The sequence below is a fragment of the Aulostomus chinensis genome, chromosome 10, assembly GCF_037954235.1.
Source record: "Aulostomus chinensis isolate RoL2024-O1b breed Wild chromosome 10, RoL_Achi_v1.0, whole genome shotgun sequence".
NCBI classification, from domain to species: domain Eukaryota; kingdom Metazoa; phylum Chordata; class Actinopteri; order Syngnathiformes; family Aulostomidae; genus Aulostomus; species Aulostomus chinensis.
Window position 1 is genome coordinate 27,615,753 of NC_141329.1, and position 24,451 is coordinate 27,640,203.

Here is a 24,451-nt window from a genome sequence, read left to right on the forward strand (position 1 = left end):
CCATTTCCTTGCACCACTCATTGTGGTTCCCTGTTTTCTATCTTCTTACAGCTCACGCCAGTCTTTCAACTCTTCTTTTTTAATCATTCTCTGTTATTTTCTTTCTGCCCAGATCTAAAATTACAGTCTTTCTTTCTTCCCATTTGGCTCTTTTCCTTCCCTCACATGGTCTCGTTGCTATCTTTTCTCACTATTTATTTTCCTTTGAGCGACGATAATATCCTCTCTAGCTGTGTCGCTTCTCTCTTCCCTCTCACCTAAAACCCATTTTTTACCACTATTAGGCACCTGTGGAGGAACTAACCAACCACAACAACCAGAGTCTAAACTTAATATCGGTGAAATTATTTTTACCCCCCCAAAAGTTCCCCCTCCCCAGAGAACCAAAGACATGATGCTGCTGCCATTTGGACTAAATAAGTCTTTGGAAACAGTGCAGAAAAATAACTAGAAGGGAGGGTGGAGTCAAAAGTAGCATTATGAAGTTTCTTGATATTTTATTGCATATTTACACATTTTTATTGTAGGTTTTCATTGCACAGTGGCTGAAACTTCCATGTACCGATGATGAAATCAATGGCAACATGTGATCCTTTCACTTCATGTCAGAGTAAGCTCTTCTGTAGTACTACAAGAAGTTTCAGCAGGTGGGTTTCTTTCCATCCATCCATGTTCTCCCTCTTCTCCTGTTGAGGGTGGTGGGGGTGGAGCCTATCCCAGCAGCCTTCCCCCTGGACAGGTCACCAGTCCATGGCAGGGCCAACACATAGAGACAGACAACCATTGGCTCTCCCAGCCACGCCTACGGTCAATTTAGAGTCTGGATTAACCTGGTCCCCTCTTGATGTCTTTGGACTGTGGAGGAAGCTGGAGTACCAGAGAGAACCCAGCAGGAACAGGGAGAACATGGAGACTCACACAGAAAGACCCCGTGCTGCAGCCGGGGCTCCACCCACAACCTTCTTGCTGGGGGGCCACAGGGAGGATCACTGCACCACCGGGCTGCTGGGTCTTTTTCCATACAGCATTTTTTTGATTGGGATGTTGAGCGGTTCAACGCAACAAAGATTCAGAAATGAGGAAAGCGTACACGGGCTCCCACCTTTCAGAGTTAGGTGTGTTCTCTGGTGCTGCTTCGGACAGAACGTGGATCATCGACGTAGCAAAAGAGCCTTCTGGTCCAGTAGAACCACCAGAAGCATTTGGAGGATATTTTAGGTGAACGTGTACGGAGGATGTTCCCATTGAGAGTCCCGTCCATTGAAACTTCTTTCAGGGAACAGTTTGTTCCCCTGTAATGACATGTAAAGCTCCTGAATGTTCCCTTGTAATGACATGTAAAGCTCCTGAATGTTCCCTTAACATCCACCTCATCTCTAAAGAAAACCTCTTGAACGTTCTGGGAATGTTGCTTACCATCTTCTGAGCATTCCTAATGTTCTGAACGTTCTTCTCGTCATTTCCACGACGCCTGACCCGAGAACTTTATATGGCAATAATAAACCTTAGTCTTGTGGGATGGCCCGTTTCAAGCTGGAGGAACTTCATATGACATAGAGAACCATATGGGAAAAGTGAAATCCCTAAAGAGCTCTTGCATTGCGTGCTGTTACACGACCTTAAAATAACCAAAATGAAATGCTCCCCCATGGAGGGACCTTGGAGCTGCAGGACTTTCAGAATCAAATGCTTTTGTGTTCTGTCAAGCTTCAAGACGATTGGTCGATCCTGGTCCTTTTAAACATGGCGTGTAATAATCTCTGCTTGATTACATACTGCAGGTCGAGTGATACATTTGGGATGATAAGTAGGTTCGGAAGTGCTGACAGATGCCTAAGAGGGGCACAGTGCATGGGGGGGGGTCTCTCATGAACTCTGATGTGATACCATCTTCTTTCCATCTTCCAGCAGTCTCTCTGCAGGTCTGTAGCTATCGACCGCCTCAGTAATGGACTATTGAAGATGATGAGATGATGCTTTATTGAGCAGCTGGAAGGAATGAGACGCGTCGTACGTAAAAATAGATTTCTGGGCTATGATAGGAGCCTGTGTCAAATATATTGAGCAGTTGTAAATAAAGCAAACTCAACAAGCAGCAGCAGCGTTGGAGATTTTGTGTTCTACCTAAACCCGAATGAGGCAGCGTCAAAACGGTTGTCATCCGTCTGTGGTGGGTTTGGAAGGTGTGGAGGTTTTAATGCATATTTAGCTCGAAGCTAAATGGACCAACTGGGCACAAAAGCAGAACCGCTCAAAAATGTCCATTAAAACCTCTCAAACACCTTATTTGTTGTCATCCACGTCGTCTTTAATCCAGCCGTGTGCTCAGTTTGGTGTAAGCTGTCATTCTTCTGGTTTGGCACTACCATAAACTATCGTGACCAGCTGCAGCATTCAGCTAAACCCACTTGCTCGCGGTCGTTCAGCGCCAAACTAGAAATCTGTTTTTGGTTTTTTTTGAGTCTTTTTTGTCAGTTGGTGTTAATTGTGATCCAACACATCCGTGTAAAAAAGCGACATTTGTTGGTGGTTGTTTGTTTGTTTTTTGAAGGTTTAATCATTTTAAATGTCACCGTGTATTAACTGAACTATGACAAAATTGTTAAGTTGCATACATTAAATGAATTAACAATGCTAGCAGTGTCTGTTTTTTGGTACCAGAGAACATTATTACGATTGCCATTTTAACACACGTGTATTTTTTTGACTTGAACACGGGAAAAAAATACTTAAGGCATCGATTGAATGACATGTTTTACCCAAAGATGAACATTTTAGCAGTTGTGACATCCAGTAGAAATGTGTGTCACCACCGAGGACAAACATGGCAGCCTCACAGTAAAGGCTTGGGTGGACACAAGTCATAATTTAGCTGTAACTTGTGTTCCGTGATGGCGGCAGCCGACTTCGGCTCTGCTAATCTGAGCAACTTATCGCCTCAATCAAGCGGGCAGAGAGGCATGTTTGTTTTCAGTGCGGTTTAAAACACTCTCAATCACACTGAGAGGCTTTGTTGTTTCCAGATTCCTTTTTTCTCTTATGCTAGAAAGAGTTTTCATTGTTCTTCAATCTTGATTAAAGACTGAAATGTATTGCTGTGACCAGCGAGTGCGAAACAAGTTGCAGTACCACTCTTTTCTGAGAGTACAAGAAAAATGACTTTAAATGTTCCTCCTCCTGTCTGCGCTTTTATTTATCCTCATGTTCTGCACAACGGCTCTACAAATCTTTAACTTAGTAACGTACACATCGTTTATTTTACACTTCAGTGGTGCATGTAAATGAGACGCAGGCACTCTGCAGTCCTGCTCGGAGAGAACAAGAGGGACTCTCAGCACTCTGTATCACACGGCTGGATTTATTCATGAATTCATTTATTCAATCACTTTAATGCAGCGGAGTACGTAGTTCTGCTGTGATGCTCAGGCTACTCTGACTTCTGTCACCGGAAGCTTTTGAATTAATGACTTTTAGGCTTTTGTGTATGTTGCTTGTCAATTTATGCTCACTGGGTAGCTCAATGCTCCTTTGACTGTTGTTCAGTTTTGTTCAGCGCAGCTTTAAACTGTAATCTTGATTGTTTTTGAAATGGGCAACACGCATTTTTAGTCACAAATGAGAGTGAAATGCTTTTAATCCCTTGGTAATTGCAACATTGTGCATCTTGACATGACTTTTTGTTCACAAGCTTGTGCCTTTCAAGTATAAATGTACCTTTTTTTTTGTGAGTAATTGTGTCTAATCTTCTTCGGTTTTAATTCATATCAGATATTTGTAAGCTGCTGCAGCCGTAAATCAAAAAAGGGAAACTTCAGCACATTGTGCTCACTTGTCATTCGACACCAGTTACCAGAATAGAACAGACCAATCGGATGAGATGAAACAAAACAGGAAGGAACACAGGAAGCAGACACGTTTTGGCAGAATAATGGATCGAGCGTGGCAAACAGATTTACATGCGTTCTGGTACTTAAAAGCAGGGTAACGGCACAGAGACACGGGGCAGTGAGGCCCTCTCTGGTCCTCCACGCTATTTGTTCTACCTTTTTAACCCAAGAAACGACCCCTGACCATCAGACCTCATTTTGAAGAGGTCCGAAACCAGGAAAAATGTTCTCTTGTTCAGGTTAAAACCTGCTCAGAGACTTTATTAACATCCCATTTTAAATACTAATTAATAAAAACAATTTCCTAAGCAGTTCCTTGATCACGCCACCTCTTCGTGTCGTGATGCATTTCTATTTCAGGAGGAAATTAACTTGATTGCGTGCTGACACACCAGCCATGTCTGCGTACACCAATAACAGCAATATGTAATATTATTTTTAGATGCTGCCATGAGATATTTATGTTCTGTTTTATTGTCAACATTTTATCGTGCATTATTAATATTAATTTTTTTGTTTGTTTCTTATTTCATAAATATTTCTCTGTCTTTTAATTTATTATCCTGTCTTCTTCCCTCTGTAAATGCTGCTGAAACTGCCTCAAGTGTGGGATTAATGAAATGGTCTTATTCTTAAGTGAATCTTGAGGAGTCTTCAGGCCTGCCTTCTGTCATGGAACTGTAGATGCAGGCGTAGCTAATGTTAGCCTACATCATGCATCAAGTCTGTGGGAGGAGTTTCCTTGGTGGCGGCGTGTGTTTTTTTTTTTACCTCAGTTATCTGATCTGATGGCCTCGCTGGTAAATGTGGCAAGAGGACGTGGACGCCCCTCACGTACGCCATTCTTGGTGGGGATGTTTGTCAAGGAGTGACATTGACATCACCTCCAATCTGAATCAGCCATGTAGCCCCCAAGCCCCAGCTAATGAGCCTCCACTAGCTGCTAATGTAGGGGCAATAGCATCATTAGCATCACCTTAACCGCAGTGACACTCGGCAGCCATTTTTGGGCCCAGTGGCCCTCATCCCATTAACCCTGAGAGGATGCTAACAAGCAGGGAGGGAAATGTGCCTTTCGAGGTGGAAAGTCACGTCCCCCGCTGTTTTCTTCCTCGTCTGGAGATCGTGCTCATGAACCACCGTTAGTCTTTTGTGGACAGCAGGTCTCAGGCTCAGGCAGTCTCCTGCATCCAAATATTCTTTTATTCTCCAAAATCTATAACCTTTTTGTTTCAGATTGTCCTTTCTCACCAGTTTTGGTGTGGCTGACCACAGGCCCCTCCCATAGTGTGTGTGTGTGTGTGTGTGTTATCTATTCTGTTCGGCAGTCAATCATTTTAACTTCTGTCAACAGTCTCACACACACTCGCCCATCACCACACGCCCACACATACTCTTGAGTCGACAGAAACTCAGACAATTATGTGCATATTTGATACTCCCTCAGTCTCTCTCTCGCTCTCCCTCTCTCTCACACTCGCACACACTGGTGGGATTCAGCAGCACCACAAAAACGGGTGGAGGTTTTTTTTTTCTTCCCTGAGTGGAGCTGTCACTAAAACTGCTGACACCTCCGACTCCAAACCTCCACTGGAATATCATTTGTCCGAGGTGCAGTTAGCAGCCAAGTACTCGGTGTACAAACCACTGTGTCACTCACTCTCGTGTTCAATATTCTCCTTAAGTAAAAAGGGAAAAGCCTTCTGATATTTAGTTTACTTAGGCATCAAAAGGAAAAGTACACATTCTACGTGACCGTGTATTCCAGTGCTTGAGAGCCCTCAATTTTCTAAAAGTTCATGGCAAAGCCCAATGAAGATGACATACCTTCAGATTTACGCCTGACAGCTTAGAAAGAACACAACTTCAACACGTTTTCTCTTCAAGGTGACGAGAGACAAATGTAGTGGAGTAAAAGTACAAGGTCCCCTAAATTATAAATACTCAACTACAGTACAGGTATTTTGATATTGCTTAAAGGTGCAGTGGTCAGCATTTTCACCTCCAGGCCAGCAGGTGTCTCCGTCACTCCTGCAGCACTAATCTAGTCTCCTGGTTACCAGGGTGACTCCAATAGCAGTGATAAGATCGACAAGTCATGTGGTCGACCGTGACACCATACACGTGGTGATGATGTCACACAGTAACAATCAACATGAAACTGCTAAATTTGCTAACTTGAGCTATGCTACTGTTCGTTAGCAGCCATTAGCTGTCCATCAGAGAAAGCGACCACCTCTCGAGGCTTTTGAGCCCAAAGAAGAGGAACAAAAGCCAAGCTTACCACCTAATTACAACACAACGGCCATAGCAGCACACGGTCAGAATCTAGAGTTTATATGACGCGGAAGAGAAGATTACAAGTCCAGTTCAGCTGCTGGATGACGGTTCAAATGTTTCAGTAACAGGGTGGTGCGGAATCCCAAGTACTTAACTGATGGATTCACTCCTGGTTTATTTTGAACAGTCAGGATCAATCACAGGAATGTGGGACAAAACCAGGGTAGCACCACCAAGACAGGGTGTTCCCAGCTCACTTTCCATTCCTGCCCCGAAGCCGCGAGACTCCTGTGAGAACTCGGTCAAAGCAGATGAGGAGAGACGATTTCATGCAGGCTGATGATTTTCAAGACGCTTCATAACGACGCACAGTTCCTTCCATCGGTCGCTGCGACCGCTCTTTGTCACAGTTGAAAATCCAAGCATTTAGACCAGTAAAAATAAGCTGGTTTTGGTGACGCATAATCAGGGGGCTTTGTTGTTTTGGGTATATTTGCTTGAGCGGGATTTTCTAGTACCTGTCGATTTCTTTCTTTTCAAACTCGAGACTTTTGCTCCACTCTTCTCAAATATTGAAGTGTTGCTCTGCTACATTTTCATGAAGGCCACCATGGAACTTTAAAATCTGTGATTGTTTTATTCATTTTTTTAAAAATGTGATCGGCCAGAACCTGTTTTCCTCAGAGGAGGACAACAAAAATGATCCCAGTTGATTCAAATGCATTTTCTCTGCTGAAGGTTTTATAGCTGTGTCTATAGACCCTGTTTGGTGCCGTGTGGTTCTTCGACTGCATAGTAAAAACAGCAATCAAGACAATGTGCTTTTCAATATCCAAGTATTTTTATATGCAAGTACTGCTTACTTCAGCTCAAACAAAACATATACTTCAATTGCAGTGGAGTAGGATTTCACCAGGAGTATCTACAACTTGACTAAAGTACCGGGGTTGTGTTCTTTGTCCACCACCCGTTACTGACGTGCTGCGTTCTCCAGCTCTGTACCTTCCCCGTCATAAAAAGTGCTGACAACACTTTAATTTATTCCCAGAGGTGCAATAATAAGCCCTAGTGATCTGTCCGCCAAATTAAGATTTGTCCAACAAAGCTCGATGCGGGAATTTTTAGAGGACAATGTGGCGCTTTTATTGGAATCATTAATTTTCCCTGCAGGGCGTCGGGTCAAGCCTGCGAGGGCTTGGAAACATGGCGAGGCTGCACGGCTACCTGAGCGTGAAATGATCAGCCAGAATTAAGCACCCCCAGCAGCGTTCCCCTCTGTCTCCTCTGGCCTTCCTCTCTTTCTTTTCCTCCTCACTGCTGATGACTTTGTGTAGTAATATCATTTATTAAGTAATATTGTTAGTAAAGAAAAGGTGCGTGTGTGTGTGTGTGTGTGTGTGTGTAAAAAGATTTATATGCCTGTGCAGCAGGAGGTCAACACGTGAGAAAGCAGTTCCAGGTGCCAGCAAGCACCTCATTAAAAATGTATTATTCCTGCAGCCACACGGAGACTGACGTCTCCGTCCAAACACACAGTCCGAGTTTGAGACGGAGCATTTGAACAAGGCCCCCCCCACCACCACCACCCTTTCTTGGTTTACTCGCTCAGTTTCGACAAATTCCTGGACGCCTATCAGATCAGTTAATTGATCTGAGACGCTCCAACGGTTGAGCCGGAGCAGCCAATAACGCTCTTTGACACAATTTCAGACTCCATCAAAAATGATCTGTCCCAAGGCATTTATTACTTTGTGTCTGGGAAAGTAAGGAGAGCAGCAGAATTCCCCCAAAGTACTTTAGCTCTTGTACATGATGTTCTTCTGATAACTGTTTATTTCATTTCAATTCACTCGGCGTTCCCTTAACCCCCCCCCCGGGAGGTCCCTTCCCACTTCCAAACCTCTACTTTGGTTTGACTGAAACTGAGATTATTGAACATTTCTTCTACTGGGCCTTAAACTGGCACGGTCAGAATGTGGGCAACAGTTCTGCGGTAGGTTCACCCACCGTGAGGACGGGGTTCCCCCAGAGTCTTAAAAAGGTCTTAATTCACCACTCTAATTTTAAGGCCTTAAAAGACATTAAAAAGTCTTTCAATTTGAGGTCCAAGGTCTTAAATATTCAAAGACATGGGACAATAATTTGGTAGATCAAAAAATAATCACACACACAAAAAAAAAACTGGTCTGAAGGAACAGCGCATTCAGTATTGGACATTGGTTGGATGAGTACAAGCTCCGGGGCGTATTGGGTCGTCACGTCCTCCGTGGAGTGGTCACGCGCTAATAAACTGTCTCGCCCATGGTGGCGGAAGAATTTTACAATCAGCACAATGGGGGTTAAAGCCATCGAGTCTCACGTGAAGAGCAAAAAACACCATTTAGGGCCATATAGAGGGCGCCAGAGTGCCGTGGTCTCCAAAGTTGGTCGGAAATGTAGTTCCGAGAGGTCTTAAAGTCGTGAATTCAACTAGCTGGGGGAACCCTGGAGGAGAACCCCCGGAGACTGTTCCCCTGTTTGACTTGGAGTTTAACACCACAACGGATCCAACGGAACACGCGCAGAATGCCAGGCTGGCTAGAACGATAGCCAGAGTGAATTTCCTAAAGTCGGATCAGAAATTGTGGTTAAGGATCTAATCAGTGACTTCACTTGAACGCTGATGTATTTTAAAAGTCCCGTTGAGCTGGACGAACGCAGCAATCATTTAAAGTACCGAGTGTCCTGGTCCAAAGGAAACGTCCGTGTGTTTTGTTTCGGTTTTTGTTTTAACTCGCCAGAGCTTCACCGAATCATCGCGTTTGATCCGATATCAGAAACGTCAGGAAGCTTCTGTCGGCGGTATTATTCTTATAGATTCTTTTGTCTGTGAAGGAGTCCGTAGATTCAGGACCAGAGCAGGTTCACAAAGCACCCAAAGCCCCTGTTATTGTGTGCACGTTCACATTTGATGAACATCCCATTACTTCTACGGCTCTCTTTGTTTCCCTTGTGTCTTTGTGCTGCTGCCACTGTAAACAGGCGGCTGCAGAGCAGAGATGAAGATGGAGCTGCTTGATGGAGTTGAGCTTTCCTGGAGCCTGATATAGAAACAGGAAGTGAGAACACTTGTAAGAGGGGCTAACCTCTGAGCCTATATTGTTGGGTATAATAAAGTCTGCAGTTTTTCCACTTCACCTAGAATTCCTGAAATATTTCCTTGATTCATGTGACAAAGCAGGAAGGGAGAACATTTTCAGGAGAGGAAAGGCAAAGGTATTTCTACAGCCTCTCATTCTGCTGCCCTGAGTGCTTCAGCGGTACAATTAAACAAGAGATGTAAAAATACAGAGAACAGTTTGACCATCAAGACATCAGGAAACACCGAATAACCACGAGAAGAGAAGTCTTTAGCTTAGACTTTTAAAATCCTCAGCTACGGGGGTCCGGAGAGGTCTCCAGGCTCAGGACCAGTATTTTAGACCTTGGCTGCTCTACAGCTACCAGTTTCTGACGCGATTAAATTTAAAAATCACTGAAGCGATCTGAGAACTTGAGGTCTGTGCTGAAGAGAGTCTGGTACAAATGTGGAAAAGCTTGAGGAATTTAGATTGGTAATAAAGTTAAGGAAGGAAGTGAGCCTCCTCTCTTTTTTTTGTTTGTTGGGCTGGAGTCATGCCCTCCTGGAGAGGTCTCGAGGCTCAGAGTCCCCTGCTTGTCCCTTGTTGAAGTCTGTGTCAGTCACAGAGACGACAAACAACTTCAGTTAACAACAGATTGATTGCTGATATCAGCGACTGGATTTGGGTTTTTTATCTTGAGTTTTGACTCTGCTGTTGCCAATCACGCGCCCAGAGACCTTTCTAGAGTGTTTTCTTTGCCTGACCAGCAACCAAAAACCCCATGGCGCCATGAACGGAGCAAAGCGTCCGTGAAGCTGTGACCGATGGTGGAGGATGTCCTCCCAAGTAAAACAACGGGATAGGTTGTAAACTCAAAGGATGAAAACACAGATATCATCTGGGGGCATTAGGCCCTCAGGATACCAGATACTGCTGTTTTGGAGGGGGATGTTGGGGAGAGGCAGGAGTAATCGATTACTGGCTGTTACGAGGAAACCTGAGGGATAAATGAGGGAACGCCGAGGTTCACCTACCGCAAAAGCCCCTTCTAGAACAGCGGTGTGTCTCGCCCCTGTTTGATTTACTACCACACTTTGACCTTTTATTTAAATAGTCACGGGTGCAAAGGTTAGGTATTTTTTAACTTAAGTTCGATAGCTGACACGGTTTGGGCCTACGTGATGTTCTGGTTCTTTGATGCCCTTTTGTTACTCCAGGATAAATTATGGATATCAGAGCTCACGCTCCAGACGTATCACCGTGTCCTGTATTCTAGGCTGATTTCTGAGGCGTCGATCGTCCCTCAGGTCGTCATTCGATTACTGGAGCAGGGAGGTCATTAATCATGCTCCTCGCTCGTAGATGCAGCGGTCGTAGCCTTCCGTTTGGTTGATTTATTCTTCAGCTAGAAATGTTGCATAATGTCCTCTTACAGGAGCAGGAGCCATTGTTTACAACCTGCTCGCCGTGGTGTCTGCTTCGGATGGTTATGACATCACGGCTCTACGGAGAACATGATCGGAACCTCACCGTTGCAGTCAGCTCTTGTTTCTCTCCGCCTTCTTCTCTGTCAGCGGCTCGTTCTCGCCGCCATTGTGACTCGGCTCCACACTCAGGTGATCCGGTGGTGACATGATGGTGGCATGCAGCTCCTCAGGCTTCAGTCTCCTGACTCAGCTCAGCAGATGACAGCGTGCTGGAAGCTGTTATCATCGCGCCCCCAGCATCTTTACTTACACGAACGGCGGTGACAGCCGTTGTGTTCCTGTCCTCATTGTTGTCATGTAGTTGTTTGACACTTGCAGTCGTTAACGTCGTCGTATCTGAAACGTCCATGAGATGAGCGTTGATCTGCGTTTGTTCCGGAGCCTCCTGCTGTTCCACTCTCTTTACTCTACTTACCACTTCAGACAACACTTTTTGATCAGCAACATCTTTGATTGCTTGGGTAAAATTGGAATTTTGTTATTGATTGAAAACAGCAGGGAACTGAACAACAGACAGATGGTGGAATTCAAGAAAGCTCATTGAGGTCCCGTTACCCTGGGCCAGAGCCTTGAATACGTTCATTTGCTGAGTGACAATGGAGACTAAATCACATCGTCATTTTATTTTAATTTGGAGAGTTTAGAGGCGCGGATCGGCCAGAGGGAGGAGAACGGAACATGGGAACAAACAAAATCTTGTGCAATAGCATTTTGAGTGCTGTTGTAAATCGGGTATGATTTATTTGTGGATGAGAGCTCAGCGTGTCTCAGCCAGTCAAACAGACTGTGCACTTCACCCTTCAGGATGAAGTTTGGAAAAAAAAATACATGGGGGGGAAAAAAGGCCACAAATTCCAGCTAAGCAGATCAATAACTCACAAGTTGTTAAAACCTCGATGCTGAAAAGAACACAGCTCTTGCGTCGTTGGACGGGTGAGTGCCAGCTCTTTGTCTCATGCACACAAACTTAAATGTGGGAATGAAAAGCGTCTAATCTGAGATTACCTGTCATTGTCATTCTTGTGTGTTTTTATTTAAAGGTTGTCCTTCAAAAACAACAACAAGTAATGAAAGCTATTGATTATCAATAAATGGAGTCCTGTTCTGTAGCGTCAGCCTATACATGCACTCTCGTCTTAGTATGTGAAGGCCTGATAGAGTAAAACTCGTCCAGACATTCCTTGCTGATCTTCACACACAGGACCGATGTGAGACACCTGGGACTGACTTCATCTGGTCGCACACACTTGTGCTGAGTCACTCTGCGGGAACCTTGATGTCAGGATGCCATAGTAGTGCATTTTTCTCCAAAGTTATTAGAAAACCCGATTATGGTGCTGGAGACTGAGCCATCCTAATAACGCCGTCTGGCCGCTCGCTCAGGAGATCACCAATCATCTGGGCCGTAATCTCATCACGACCTGCTGTCTGCTGTGACTCACCTGTAAAGAGATTAGGGCTTTGAAAGATCGCTGCAATAACTGTGACCCTGAGCTGCAGCCGCCGCGCCGCTGACAACTGGCTGTCAGCACTTCCTGTAAAAGACTGTTTAAACAAGGTGCTGGAACATCTCAGTAACCGGAGACTGTGGCATCAGCAGCAGCGTGCCGGTAAACTGCCATTACTCGACGGCCGCCTCCTGGGACGCGCTGCCCCGTTAAGCCATCTGTGTTGCCGTTATTCTCCCGCTTTCTCCCGTAATGAAAGAAGAACCTATTCACTCATAGCTTGAGTTGAGTTACCAGCCGGCCTCCGTCCAGCTGTGCAGCACAGCTGCCGCTTTGCTTTCGTGTGACGCAGCACATTTGTTTTAGCTCGCCGCACGTGTTCAAGCTAGCAAACCAAATGGGCCACCGCTGCAACCGTCACGGGAATGTTTATCAGGCCTCAGGCAAAGCCACCTGTGGAGGGGGATGAACTGAACCTGAGCAAACCCACCAGAGGGTCCCTGAAATCTTGGACACAAGAGTTATGCTTCCGCCTGCCTCAAAACTGACATTGTATCATCGAGGGCTGGGTTAAGTTAAGAGGATTTCACAGGGGTCTTCTTGCATACCTCAAGTGTTTGTTTTTTTTAGCCTCAGCATCAGCGTGTCTGATACGAGCTGGTGCCGAAGAACATTTACAGCATGTCCAACTGTCCTCTGTTTTCCGCCGGTGGACGCCGTCTGTCTTCTTCGACTCTTTTATTTGCTCCACCAGCCGATGTAGCTATTGCACGTTTCCTTTCTGCAGCGTCGCCACAGCTCACTTAAAATTCGCTTGACAGTCATGTAGAAACACGAGTATTTTCGTCGGTGTCTTGACGCCCACATCTCCATTCTTGCATCATCTCCTCGCTCAGATTCCTCACACCACATTTCTCTCCCGCTCTTGTAAATTACTAAAAAAGAAAATGTCCTTTTCATTGCTGGTTGTCTCTCCCCCCCCCCTGAACCCGTTGTCAATATTCGTCCATCTTTGACGCTGGAGCTCAGACGGCGTGCTGTGTACTCTCTGAATGCTGGGTTGTGATGAGATAATAAATATTAGATTGTATGAGCTCTCCTGGTCGTGTGCTGCTGTGACACACTGCAGCATAATGGTGACGGCCTGCTGGGTCCTTTCGTGCCTTTCATTTGGCTCTTAGCGCGCGCGCGCACACACACACACACACATTTATGTTCCTTCTTCAGCCCCTTAACCAAAAATAAAGTGGGATCAGTGTAATGATGTAACTAGTATATCTGGTACTTTGGATCAAAGATATTTGCTGTCGTCTAGAAGAGGATATACAAGCGGGAGGACTCTTCAGCACCACAATAAATCATTCTAATTCAATCCCGTTACAAATATTGTGTCTTTCAGAGCTCTGCAGGAATCGATATCGGTCAAATCAAAATGTATAAAATCTTGATGAACTGCTCAGCCTTAATCTCAACTCTCCTCATGGCGGTAAATAGTTGGTGGCAGTTGCTAGAATGAAGACTGACATCCATGTAATCTGCTGATGAGGTCCAAATCCCGAGCAGACGCACAGGAAAGTGGCTGAGTTCAGGCCGACCATCGCTGTGTCAGCGAGATGATAAACAGTTTCTGCTCCTCTGGAGTTCAGAGGCTTTTCCCACCACACTGACAGCGAGTCGTCCTCCCTCCTGTTTACAGCTCATTATAACAGTCGGGCCCCTCGGGATGTCGGAACCCCGAGGACAGGAAACGTTGCCCAACTGTTTTCTCTGATGCTGATGACTGGGATGAATGTGCCCGAGACCGTGCTTTCTTAATTTCCTGAAAGGAGCCCAAAGCTGAGGTGAGCGTGGGTGTGGCCGCTGTGATGGGAAGGTTAATCCAAGAGCTGCGGTAGACATCTTTAATTTTAGCTTCAGGTGAACTTGGTCAGCTGGTTCTGTTCTATTTATAACTGCCTTACACACTTGGCTGCTGCAGCCTCTCAGCGCAGAGACCACGGCTGGATCCAATCTAGCGTCTTCGCTGCTGTATCTGGCTCAGCAGCACCAGGAAGGTCTGTGGTGAATCCGTCAGATGTATGTTATTTTCCATAAAGACTGTCAGTTAAAGCGAAGCTCTGGGTTTAAATTGCACTATCACTCATACGGCTGCTTTAAAGTTGCAGTTGGTAATCACGTTCCCCAGAAATGACAGACTTTATAAAGAAGTCTGGTGCTTCAGGGAGGCTCACTGATTGGACGCCTGGGTGCTTCCATGTCAGCTTGGTACCATGTCCCTGCCTGGATGCCCTCGATGGATGTTCAAGTGACTTCCTGCACAGAAAAACTTCTCGACTTGATTTCCTGCTCATTTTTTCTGCACCCACCTGCGTCTCTCAGGAGTCTGAAACTCAACATACCTGGAGGTGCGCGTCTTGTCACGTGGGGCCACCTCACATTTTCAACTGTACTGTTTTTTTCCTTTTTTTTTGAAGGAGATGTGTCAGTGTGTTGCTGTGCAACAGAACTCAGAAGGAGCGTTAGGAGACGTCAGCTTGGTTCTACTCGTGTCGCCAGCCGCGAGTCAAATGCAACAGAATCTGACAAGTGGTTGTGTTCAGTGACTCATCCACGCACTGAAGTGGTTCTTTTTCATGTATTATTTGAACGCACAAGGAAGTTGGTGGTTCGGTCACTACAGAAGCACAGTCGATCCAGTTCTTAAGTGAGGAAGCGTGACTGCAGCTCTCCGGTGTAGCTGGTGTGACGTGTCCTCCAGGGGGAAGAGAGGTTCAGGACGGAGGGAAGGAGTGACGGTGCAGACGTGTCCGTTCCCCGACATTCACCGAGCAGCAGATGGCCCTCCAAGGTCCACACGCATTTGGTGGCATTAGTTTGAGACCCCGACAGTGATGAAATACGTGCAGGGGACCTCTGATCTGGTTCGTAACTCGCCTGGTGTGTGTTTGTAGGTCACCGACACAGTCATCAGTTTTCAGCTGCTACATGGAGATGGACGATGTAGATTTAAAGGGTATCTGATGCTTCGTATTCAAGCCAGAAGGAGTCTTGTGAGCAAAGACACAATAAATGGTTGCTGGCGGTTCTTTTACTGTCAAACGCAAGTCAGTAAGTTTTATGTCCAACTCACATTCCGCTCAAAATGTTCATTCTCTCTTTTCATCCAGAGACTAAAGTGAGAAATAAACATGGGAATGATCGAGGCTGCGGAAAACTTCCTGTCACATGGTTCTGCAGAGGAAGCATTACTGGCATTCTGACTGTCAGAGGTCCATAAAGGCTCAGTGCAGTGAACAGGCACGTCTTTGTCCGCTGTCGTGGTGAATCTCCACCAGGTCTAAGTGCTTTTAATGCCCGTAGACTGAGGCCGGCTGCACCGCGGCATTGCTGGTAGAAAGCGGCTCGGTCAGCAAGTTCTTCAGTGGTCCTCGCTGGGACGGCCTGGAGGAGAGAAGACGAGCGAGCCCAACTTTAGGAACCAGAGACAATCAGACGGAGGGGCTGCACCTGCTGATGGGACCATGAGGAAGGTGATCTAGAGAGGCTGGCTCAGACTGTCCAGGGCTGCTAAACTCTGAAATGAATCAATTAACAAACCTTTACTCAGTTTCCAACTGTTTTCCCAAAAACAAAAAGGAAAGGTTAAAATGCCATCACTTGCATGGAAAGTTTCTGGAACTCTTTGCCTCCCTGTTTTGGTCTTTTTTTTGTTTCTGACCGAGGGACTTTGAGAGTGGGAGGTGAGCGACGTTGGCGGGAGGAGCTCCCTCCACCTGCTCTGATCAGACTGACCACCATGTTGGTCGACCTCAGTAGCTGCTGGTCTCTGACGTGTCTTCGCTCTGCTCGGCAGCGGTGCCTGTAACAAGCTCTCCTAAACAAGTCAGTCGAGACTTCAGTGTGATTTATTTATAATCAGCATGTGCAGATCTAAACAAACCAAATCCAAAATGACAGGGAAATGTTTCCACTGTGCTTTGTGCCAAAGAAAATGTAGTGTAGGCGTGATGACACCCTGGGGGTGCGACCCTGACATGTCTCGGACTCTGGTCACCATGCTAACAAAAGAGGGACCCCCCCTCCCTAAAAACAAAAACTGTGCAGGGTCACTGAGTAGTGACGGCAGCATTAGCAATGGGAACGCAGAATTTGCTGCCTGCAAGCTCAGCTGTGACTTGGCGGTGGCGTGTGGGGACTGAACGAGGCTGCGCAGCTCCAGGGTTGAAGCCTTAGGTGTTCCAAGCTTTGGCGCCCTGATCTGTGAGGCCACCTGGATCACACGTCTCAACTCTCCTGTGACAGGACGCAAACCACTGTGTTGTTTAGGAGTAAATGTCTTTAAATAAAGATTTCATTGAGGAAAATTAAACTTTTTTTCCTTCAGCTTTTTTTGCCATAGGCACTTCGATTTTTATTTATTTTTTAACATTAAACCATCAATTATGAATTGTTCATTTGTATTTTAAACTTAAAACCGTCCAGACTCTCTAGCAGAGACGTTGGAGCGGTGGAGGTGTTGAGAATTCTGGCGCCTCCCCTCTGAAAGTCTCCATAGGTTGAGTCACACTGTTAGAATAATGGATGAATTTATCTGCGTGTGTAGTTTGTAAACCAGTTTGTTGGAACATTATTTGCTGCTGACATCCTCCATGACCTGCATGGGTCAAGACAAGTTGCCCAATGATGGATTTTTGGGCAAAAAAATCTTTTCTTTTGACTCCATTTGGTATTTTAAATGTATTTTGAAAAAAATTAAATTTAAGACTGTGTTTTTTGTTGTTGTATGATTTAAGATTGTTCACCTCACCTGTGATGAGGGCATTGAGGTCACTGGATCAGGATTGTGTGTGTGTGTGTGTGTGTGTGTGTCTTGGAAATGAGCGCGTTGTTTTGTGTAGTATTCAAGGAGTGTCAACGTGCTTGATGGCGTTGCATCGCCGTCTTCCTGATTCCTCTGTTTGACTATCAACAGGAATGTTTGGCAATCAGCCACACAGTTGCTGCCAGCACACACACACACACACACACACACACACACACGCTGACTTAAACTCACTTCCTGGACCCTTCTGTAACCAAAAGAACCAAGTCCCTCCTTCCCCTCTACTTCAAACTTTAGTGCAGTAAACAGCAGCATCAAAACCCCTGGCAGGTTCCAGCGGCCCTGCAGTAAACCTCCCTTTCATGAGGATTCAGTTCTTTCATTATTTCAATTATTACAGCATAAACACCCCCCCCCCATGTCATGTGACCATCAGTCGAGCCAGAAACAAGATTGGAAGTGCAGGTTAGGCCTCTTTTTTTTTTCTTTTTAGAATTTTATAGTAGCAACTCCAAGTCGGTAGCAGATATTAGTACTAAATAGGACATATTGGACACGCCCCCTTTTTGCATTTTATTGCATTATAGGTTTTATACGTGTATTTACAATGCGTTTTCCATATCCCGCCAAATTGAGTATTGTTCTATGTGGGTTTGTTTGGACGCCGTGCGACGACGGTGCTTTCATGCGTTGACGTGATGATCCGAAGCAGAAATGCAAAGCTGGTCTCTCCTCTGCTGTGAACCGTCTCAGTGGGCAGCAGCTGACCTGAAAACATCCAACTGATCCACCAACTGTTCGACTGAAGCCAGGAAATATGTTCAAAGTCGGTAGGTGAGGTAAGAGAGGCGGTTCTGTTTGTCCAGACCTTTTAAGGTTGTGATATCATGTAGCATTTTGATGTCTAGAAATCACCTTGTTCTGTTTTGTCAAGGATTATTTTCCTAGTGTAACAATATAATTCACGTGTCTGACTCAAAGGGAATGAGGGAACGACACCATCATCGTGAGCAGTTAATCACGGCCGCTGACGACGCAGGTCTCCAGCTGGACGACGCAGGTCTCCAGCTGGACGACGCAGGTCTCCAGCTGGACGACGCAGGTCTCCAGCTGGACGACGCAGGTCTCCAGCTGGACTCAGGCATCGGTGATGCTGAGACCTGAGAAGCTGCGATGAGTTTAAGGACAGTTCGATGAAACGGCTGAGAGAGAGGGAGGGAGTGTGTGTGCTCATGCAGGTGGGCTCCACCAGCGTCTGCTATGTGGGCAGGTGAGGATGTAAACCAGTAGAACAGGGATCCCTGGTATGTTTACGTTTCTGCACATTTCTAAAAGAGCGGCTGACGTTTTGGAGGCAGTTTGGGCCTCAACTTGAGAGTGGAGAGGTGAAACATGGATGCACCAAAGGTCAGCAGCCACTGAGGCTCCTGGGTCGAATCTTCCTGTGTATATTAGTTGTATTTACCCAGAAGGATGCTTCACGTCAAGCCTCTGTGTGTGTGTGTGTGTGTGTGTGTGTGTGTGTGTGTGGTAGCAGGTGGATGACAATCCTTCCTTCCTGTCATCACTCCTCCACAACAACAGGCTAATTGTCACCTGCTGACAGAACAAGCAGGCACGTGGAACTCCATGTCAGCAGAGGTGTGCGTGTGCGTGTGTGTGTGTGTGTGTGTTGCCATTGCATGCAAAAGCTGCCAGATAAACATCTGTGCTTGACAGAACAAGCAACATTTCTTGTGACGAGCCGTGCAGAGATCACACGGGTGATGTTTACCGCATGCTGAGAAACCAAACCCCTGTCACTCTGCGTTAGTCTCACTGGGAGGCGAAATGAGGAGTGACGCTGTGCCCTTTAGCAAGACACGGCACCACAAACTCCTCACACCCCTGCATGAGATGCATGTTAAACCTGTTGTAAACAACAGTTTGTTTGTATGAGACAGAATCACATTCCACCCTCCACGCCGTGAGCAGTGTTGAGTACAAAAGGAAGTGATGTCACTCAGTGGTGACAGTCTCACCTCTGTGACTGCGGGTGATACTCTAGTTTGTGTGGTCCTTAAAGATGACAATGCACAACATTTCTGTATGGAGTCTTCCCAGCCATTGAGGAGTTTACCATGTAATACTTAAAACACAAATTGCAGGTAGAGGACGCTGTTGTAACAGAGCATTGCACTTCTAGGTTTAACCACCACTGAAGAAGAAGCTCCAGAAACTTATTTTCTTCCAAGTTAACAATTGAGGCAACCATATGAGAGTGACAATAACCCAAGGTAAATAATTACAAATATAAGTACATTATGTCTGACAATCCTTGCTTTTACAGAAATGTCTGTTTTTCATCTGGAATTTTTGATCAAAGGGTCCCTCATTCGCGTGTTGATTTGGTAAAACACAAAGAATGAACTTGCAAAGAAATGTAAAATATTATAATATGAAACATTTTGGCGGTCTTAGCATGCTGGCGACTTAAAAAAAAAAAAAACAACAACCTGTCAGGGAAAGAGCTAAGATGAGGGGCCACTTTGAGGAAGTGTCCTCAGTCGATCACTTTGGAAATGAACGAATCCAGTGTGAATCCGCATCCCGCTAATCTGGAATCCTGGCCACAAACTCACGGCGCGTCGCTACCTGAGGTGATGCGGTTGAGACTGAGAGGCAGTGATGGAGGATTCATTGTTTAGTCGCCTGTCACCAGATCATCGTGTCCCCTTAGCAGCGGGAAATGAGGGGAAGTTCCTCTCGAGGGCTGAGGACAAGTTTACTCTCCTCAGGGAACCGAAATCCTGCCAAGGCTATTTTTGGCTTGTATCTGTGTGGAATTCTAAAAATGCAAACAAAACGTTTTTGGGAGAATTGAAGCAACAAGAAGCTATTTAACCTTGATTTATTCCAGTGAAACGGAGACTTGGACACGTTTGGATTATTGGCATTCATGTGTCTTTGTAGAGGAAACAGTTGATTACCTGCCAGCGAGACGGCTTTAATATTAACTGACGCTGGACGTTGCGTCACGCAGCTCCTAATCTGTGTAGTGTTCACGAACCGCTTCCTAGCTAACACACTTTTGTGTTTATCTGTGTCAAGATGACACACAGACAGTTGGTGATCCAGTGATTATGATGTCACATAACTCACACTTTGCCAATCCTATCAGGTGATAAAGCAGCCTGTGTGTGTGTGTGTGTGTGTGTGTGTTAGCGAAGGAGAAGGGGAGTGCTAATGTTAGCTGTTGGCTAAAGGTAGCTATTGACTGATTTAAAAAAAACAAAAAACTGTCGACCAACATTAAAATCAACAGTTTTATACACCCTTGCCGCTGGCGCTGACGCTGGGATTTCCCAACGGTAAAGCTGTTGCACAGGCTACATGCTAACTCTCATGCATCACCTGCTATTAGCGCTACATTTAGGTCACGTCAGAAAAAAGAACCCTAAAGGATACAAAAGGACCCCTGGCCTGCTTCCGGTGTTTGGATCATCAAGTTAAACTTGATTTTTATTGGGTGCTCCTCCCTCGTTCATTTCAGCCGGAGGTCATTAGCTATCTCATGCTAAGCGCCTAGCCAGCACTGGTGTCCATTTCTGCCAAAAGCAACATTCGTTCTTACCTTCAACGTTAAGACGGTTCTGTCTTCTTCAGTCACACTCGTTTTTTTGCATCAGACGTGGTTCACTGCAGCTGCTTCTTCAGGCTGCGTGTTTCTGAAATGTATTGATTCAAGACCAGCGAGAGGAAATGTACATAAACTGTGGAGAGCGGCTGCCCACGGTGCTCAGGGAGATATTTAAATGACGTGACTGAAAACACACGGCAAATCACATCGGCCATACTGAAAAATGCCGGGGCGGTCCAAGATGAATAAACAGGGGCTGAGGAGAGGGATGGCGAGGGAGAGGTTGAGGGGTGAAACAGAACTTAGCTCTCACACTGGTTTCTGTCTCTCTCTCTCCCCTCCCTCACCTTTTCTCCCCTCCCTCACTCCTCTGTCCTTCCTCGGCTGATTGTTTTCTTCTGTTTTAAATGTACGAATGAGGCTTTATTAAGTTTATTATACTCAGACTTGCAAATTTAAAAATGTGAGCATATAAAACTAAAGGTAAGGGGTAGTGTTGAAAATGTGACTATGAATATTAGTGCCTGGAATGTGAGGTTGTTGCCCCGGCATTGTCTTTTTGTGTGTGTTTTTATCTGTAGTTTCAGAAAAGTTATTTAAAAAATAAATAATAAAAATGTCAAGTATTGGCAAAATTGTTCAGAAAGTCTGATCCGAAATAAACAGCCGTGTGTAGTTTGGTACTTCTGTTGTGTAGAAGCAGAACGGCCTGACGCGGTTCTGTCCGGAGAGCTGGAAACACGATCATCTGTACGTCATTGGATGTGCCAGTGATTGATTATGAAGCGTCATCATTCGAGTCTGTCTCTCTCTTGCAGAGTCTTTTCAAGAGTTCCAGGAGGACGAGTCGGCGTGGGAGTGGTGAAGTTATTCCTGTGTCTTAACATCCCTGAGGACTGAAGTGTCTCTCTCTCTCTCTCACTCACACACACACACACACACACACACACACACACACGTGGATGTTCAGCCTCTCACAGTGGACCTGACAGACCTCTATGCTCTCAAAGATTGATGAGGTCATCTCCAGAGCCCCGAGGCCTGGCACAGCGTCGATAAGGCAGGTTCATTTCACCACAATTCATTCCCTGATCCTTCCTTTCTTCTCCTCCACTCCCACATTCTGAGGGACGTGGGGGTTGGCTTTGAAGTGAGGGAGAGGATTATGACACACCGAGGCCCTCGGGCGAGGAGGACAGGTTTTAAGGAATAGGAACCATGAAATGTCCTGGCGATGACAGTTCTGTTTACATCTGTCGCTCCGTGTTGGATGGCCGAGGAGGACGTCAGAGTCGGCATGTCACTGTCAGCCCGCTGGAGCTGGAACACAGTGAAACCACCGAGCGATACACAGAGCTGAGAGTCCTGTAACACACACACACACACACACACACACACAGTATTCCACTCAGGACAATGTGCAACATCTCGTTCTGTGACGTGGACAGTAAGGTGGACCTGTTCTTCCAGCCCACGCTCTACATCATCGTCATCGTTCTGGGGTTCCCCACTAACTGCATGGCCCTGTGGGCTGCCTACATGCAGGTGAGGAACACACACACACACACACACACACACAGACACACGTTATACACTCACATTGATACATTTCCGTAAGGATCCTGGTCAAGTTGTTGTGTTTCCCAGAAAAAGTTCCCCGGTAGTTCAGTGAAAGAGAAGTCCTTGTTGCGTCAGTCTGATATTCATCCAAGACAAGTAAACGCTGCGATGATGTCAGAACTGACGTTTGCAGCGGCGCATGTTGGGTTTTAGTCCAGCGAACTCATCAAACTGAGACGTTTGTCAGACTTGAGGTCGTTGAATTATTAGCTTTAAATTGTTTTGTCAAATAATCAACTCTGACCCTAAATCACACCAAATGGCTGTAATAATATATGGAGATTTTACCACATTTGTCTGGAAGAAGTGATAAATTTGAAATTATCATTGTTGTAATTGATGGGAAAAGTAATAAAAAGATTCTTGCTAGCAGTCTTAACTTCGTCTTATGAGCACATGTAAAAGTTTTGCTTGCTGTTAAGCTGCATTTGAGACGTCCAGAAATTTGGGACTTCACTAAGAGAAGTTTTGTGCTTGAATTCTAACATTTTTTAATCCTAAATCTATATTAATTGTAATGAAACCTCCATGGGAAAACAGTGGCGAGGGTTCTGATTACGTGTTTCACGGAAGTCGGATGATTTGTACGATGGACAAATAATAGCAGCAAAGTGAAACCACACAGGAAGGTGTTTGGATAAACCACATTTAAGGTGTGTGTGTGTGTGTGTGTGTGTGTGTGTGTGACTAAATTTGTTCCAGATTTTTTTTTAAATCGGTTTCAGTGATGGAAAAATATTTGCATAAGCAGATTCATCTTTCAGAAATGCTGCCTGCATTCAATGATGGATATTTAACGTGTCCCATTACATCGCAGTGTCTTGTTTTCTGTAAACTGCCCACAAAGGAGGAAAGGTAATGTAATGAGAGGCTTGAGTAATCACTGCTGCTGATCGGTGATTGGTAATAGAACGATGGCGGCCAGGAATCCCCGTCTGCGTTAGGAGAGATGGGTCATATTTCACATGACGTGCTCCATATGTTGGTGTCCAGTCAGCTGAGCTCGGGGGATATTTTCCCATCCAGCATCAAACATTCCCAGTGTTTCCCACAGACTCTTAGTTATCTTTGGCACCAGCAGACAGACAGAATTGTTATTGACTTTTCATTCAACAGAGTTCGCCAGCTCATATACTTTCAAGCACAAATGTCATTAAGTGTGACTGACGTTTCCTCATAACGGCTGAGCTTCAGTCTCGCCAGCATCGCCGCCTCTGTTTCGACTTTTACCGTCAACAGAGTTTAGGCCTTGGTGTCAGAGGCACCGCTGTCGCTCAGAGACACCGTGTCATTGCTTTGGTAACTTAAAAACTCTGCAGTTGATTTAGCAGTAATATCAGCAGTGGTCCTCCCTGTGGCCCCCCAGCAAGAAGGTTGTGGGTGGAGCCCCGGCTGCAGCACGGGGTCTTTCTGGGTGAGTCTCCATGTTCTCCCTGTTCCTGCTGGGTTCTCTCTGGTACTCCGGCTTCCTCCCACAGTCCAAAGGCATCAAGAGGGGACCAGGTTAATCCAGACTCTAAATTGACCGTAGGCGTGGCTGGGAGAGCCAATGGTTGTCTGTCTCTATGTGTTGGCCCTGCCATGGACTGGTGACCCGTCCAGGGTGAACCCCGCCTCTCGCCTGAAGGCTGTTAGGATAGGCTCCACCCCCTGCCACCCTTAACAGGATAGGCGGTCCAGGATGGATGGATCAGCAGCCTTGGAAACTGTATTTCCAACTAAATATTGATAAATCAAACGTTTTCTCCCCTAAATCTCAACCCACTCCTCCTCTCCTTCTCCTGGCCTTCATCTCCTTTCATTGTCTTCCTCTCCCACAGGTACGCCAGCACAACGAGCTGGGTATCTACCTGATCAACCTGTCGGTGGCCGACCTCCTCTACATCACCACGCTTCCTCTCTGGATTGACTACTTCCTGCAGCACGATGACTGGATCCACGGCCAGGGGAGCTGCAAGCTCTTCGGCTTCATCTTCTACACTAATATCTACGTCAGCATCGCCTTTCTCTGCTGTATATCGCTGGACAGGTATCTGGCCGTGGCCTATCCTCTACGGTTTGCAAAGGTTCGACGCATTAAAACAGGTGTGTGGTTTTTCCTGAAATAATAACTCCATGTGACTCTGTTGCTGTGTGACAGAGGATGAGCTGTTCGCACATTTCACCAGTGGTTGATAGATGTGATGT

The 24,451-nt window shown here is 45.8% G+C and overlaps 1 protein-coding gene across 9 annotated transcripts in view; it reads left to right on the forward strand.

Moving 5' to 3' along the window:
* The window catches only part of gpr4 (G protein-coupled receptor 4), a 44,864-nt gene that overhangs the window by 16,459 nt on the left and 3,954 nt on the right, over positions 1-24,451 (forward strand). For 5 of the 9 annotated variants that reach the window (XM_086216800.1, XM_086216801.1, XM_086216807.1 and 2 more), the window contains 2 exons: positions 21,463-22,189; positions 24,085-24,349. In XM_086216800.1, the coding sequence (XP_086072926.1) occupies positions 22,061-22,189; positions 24,085-24,349 (394 nt within the window). In that variant the 5' untranslated portion in view covers positions 21,463-22,060. Of the gene's footprint in view, positions 1-13,899; positions 14,045-19,210; positions 19,302-21,462; positions 22,190-24,084; positions 24,350-24,451 lie in introns of all 9 variants that reach the window. The other 4 variants (XM_086216802.1, XM_086216805.1, XM_086216803.1 and 1 more) reach the window with 3 other exon arrangements.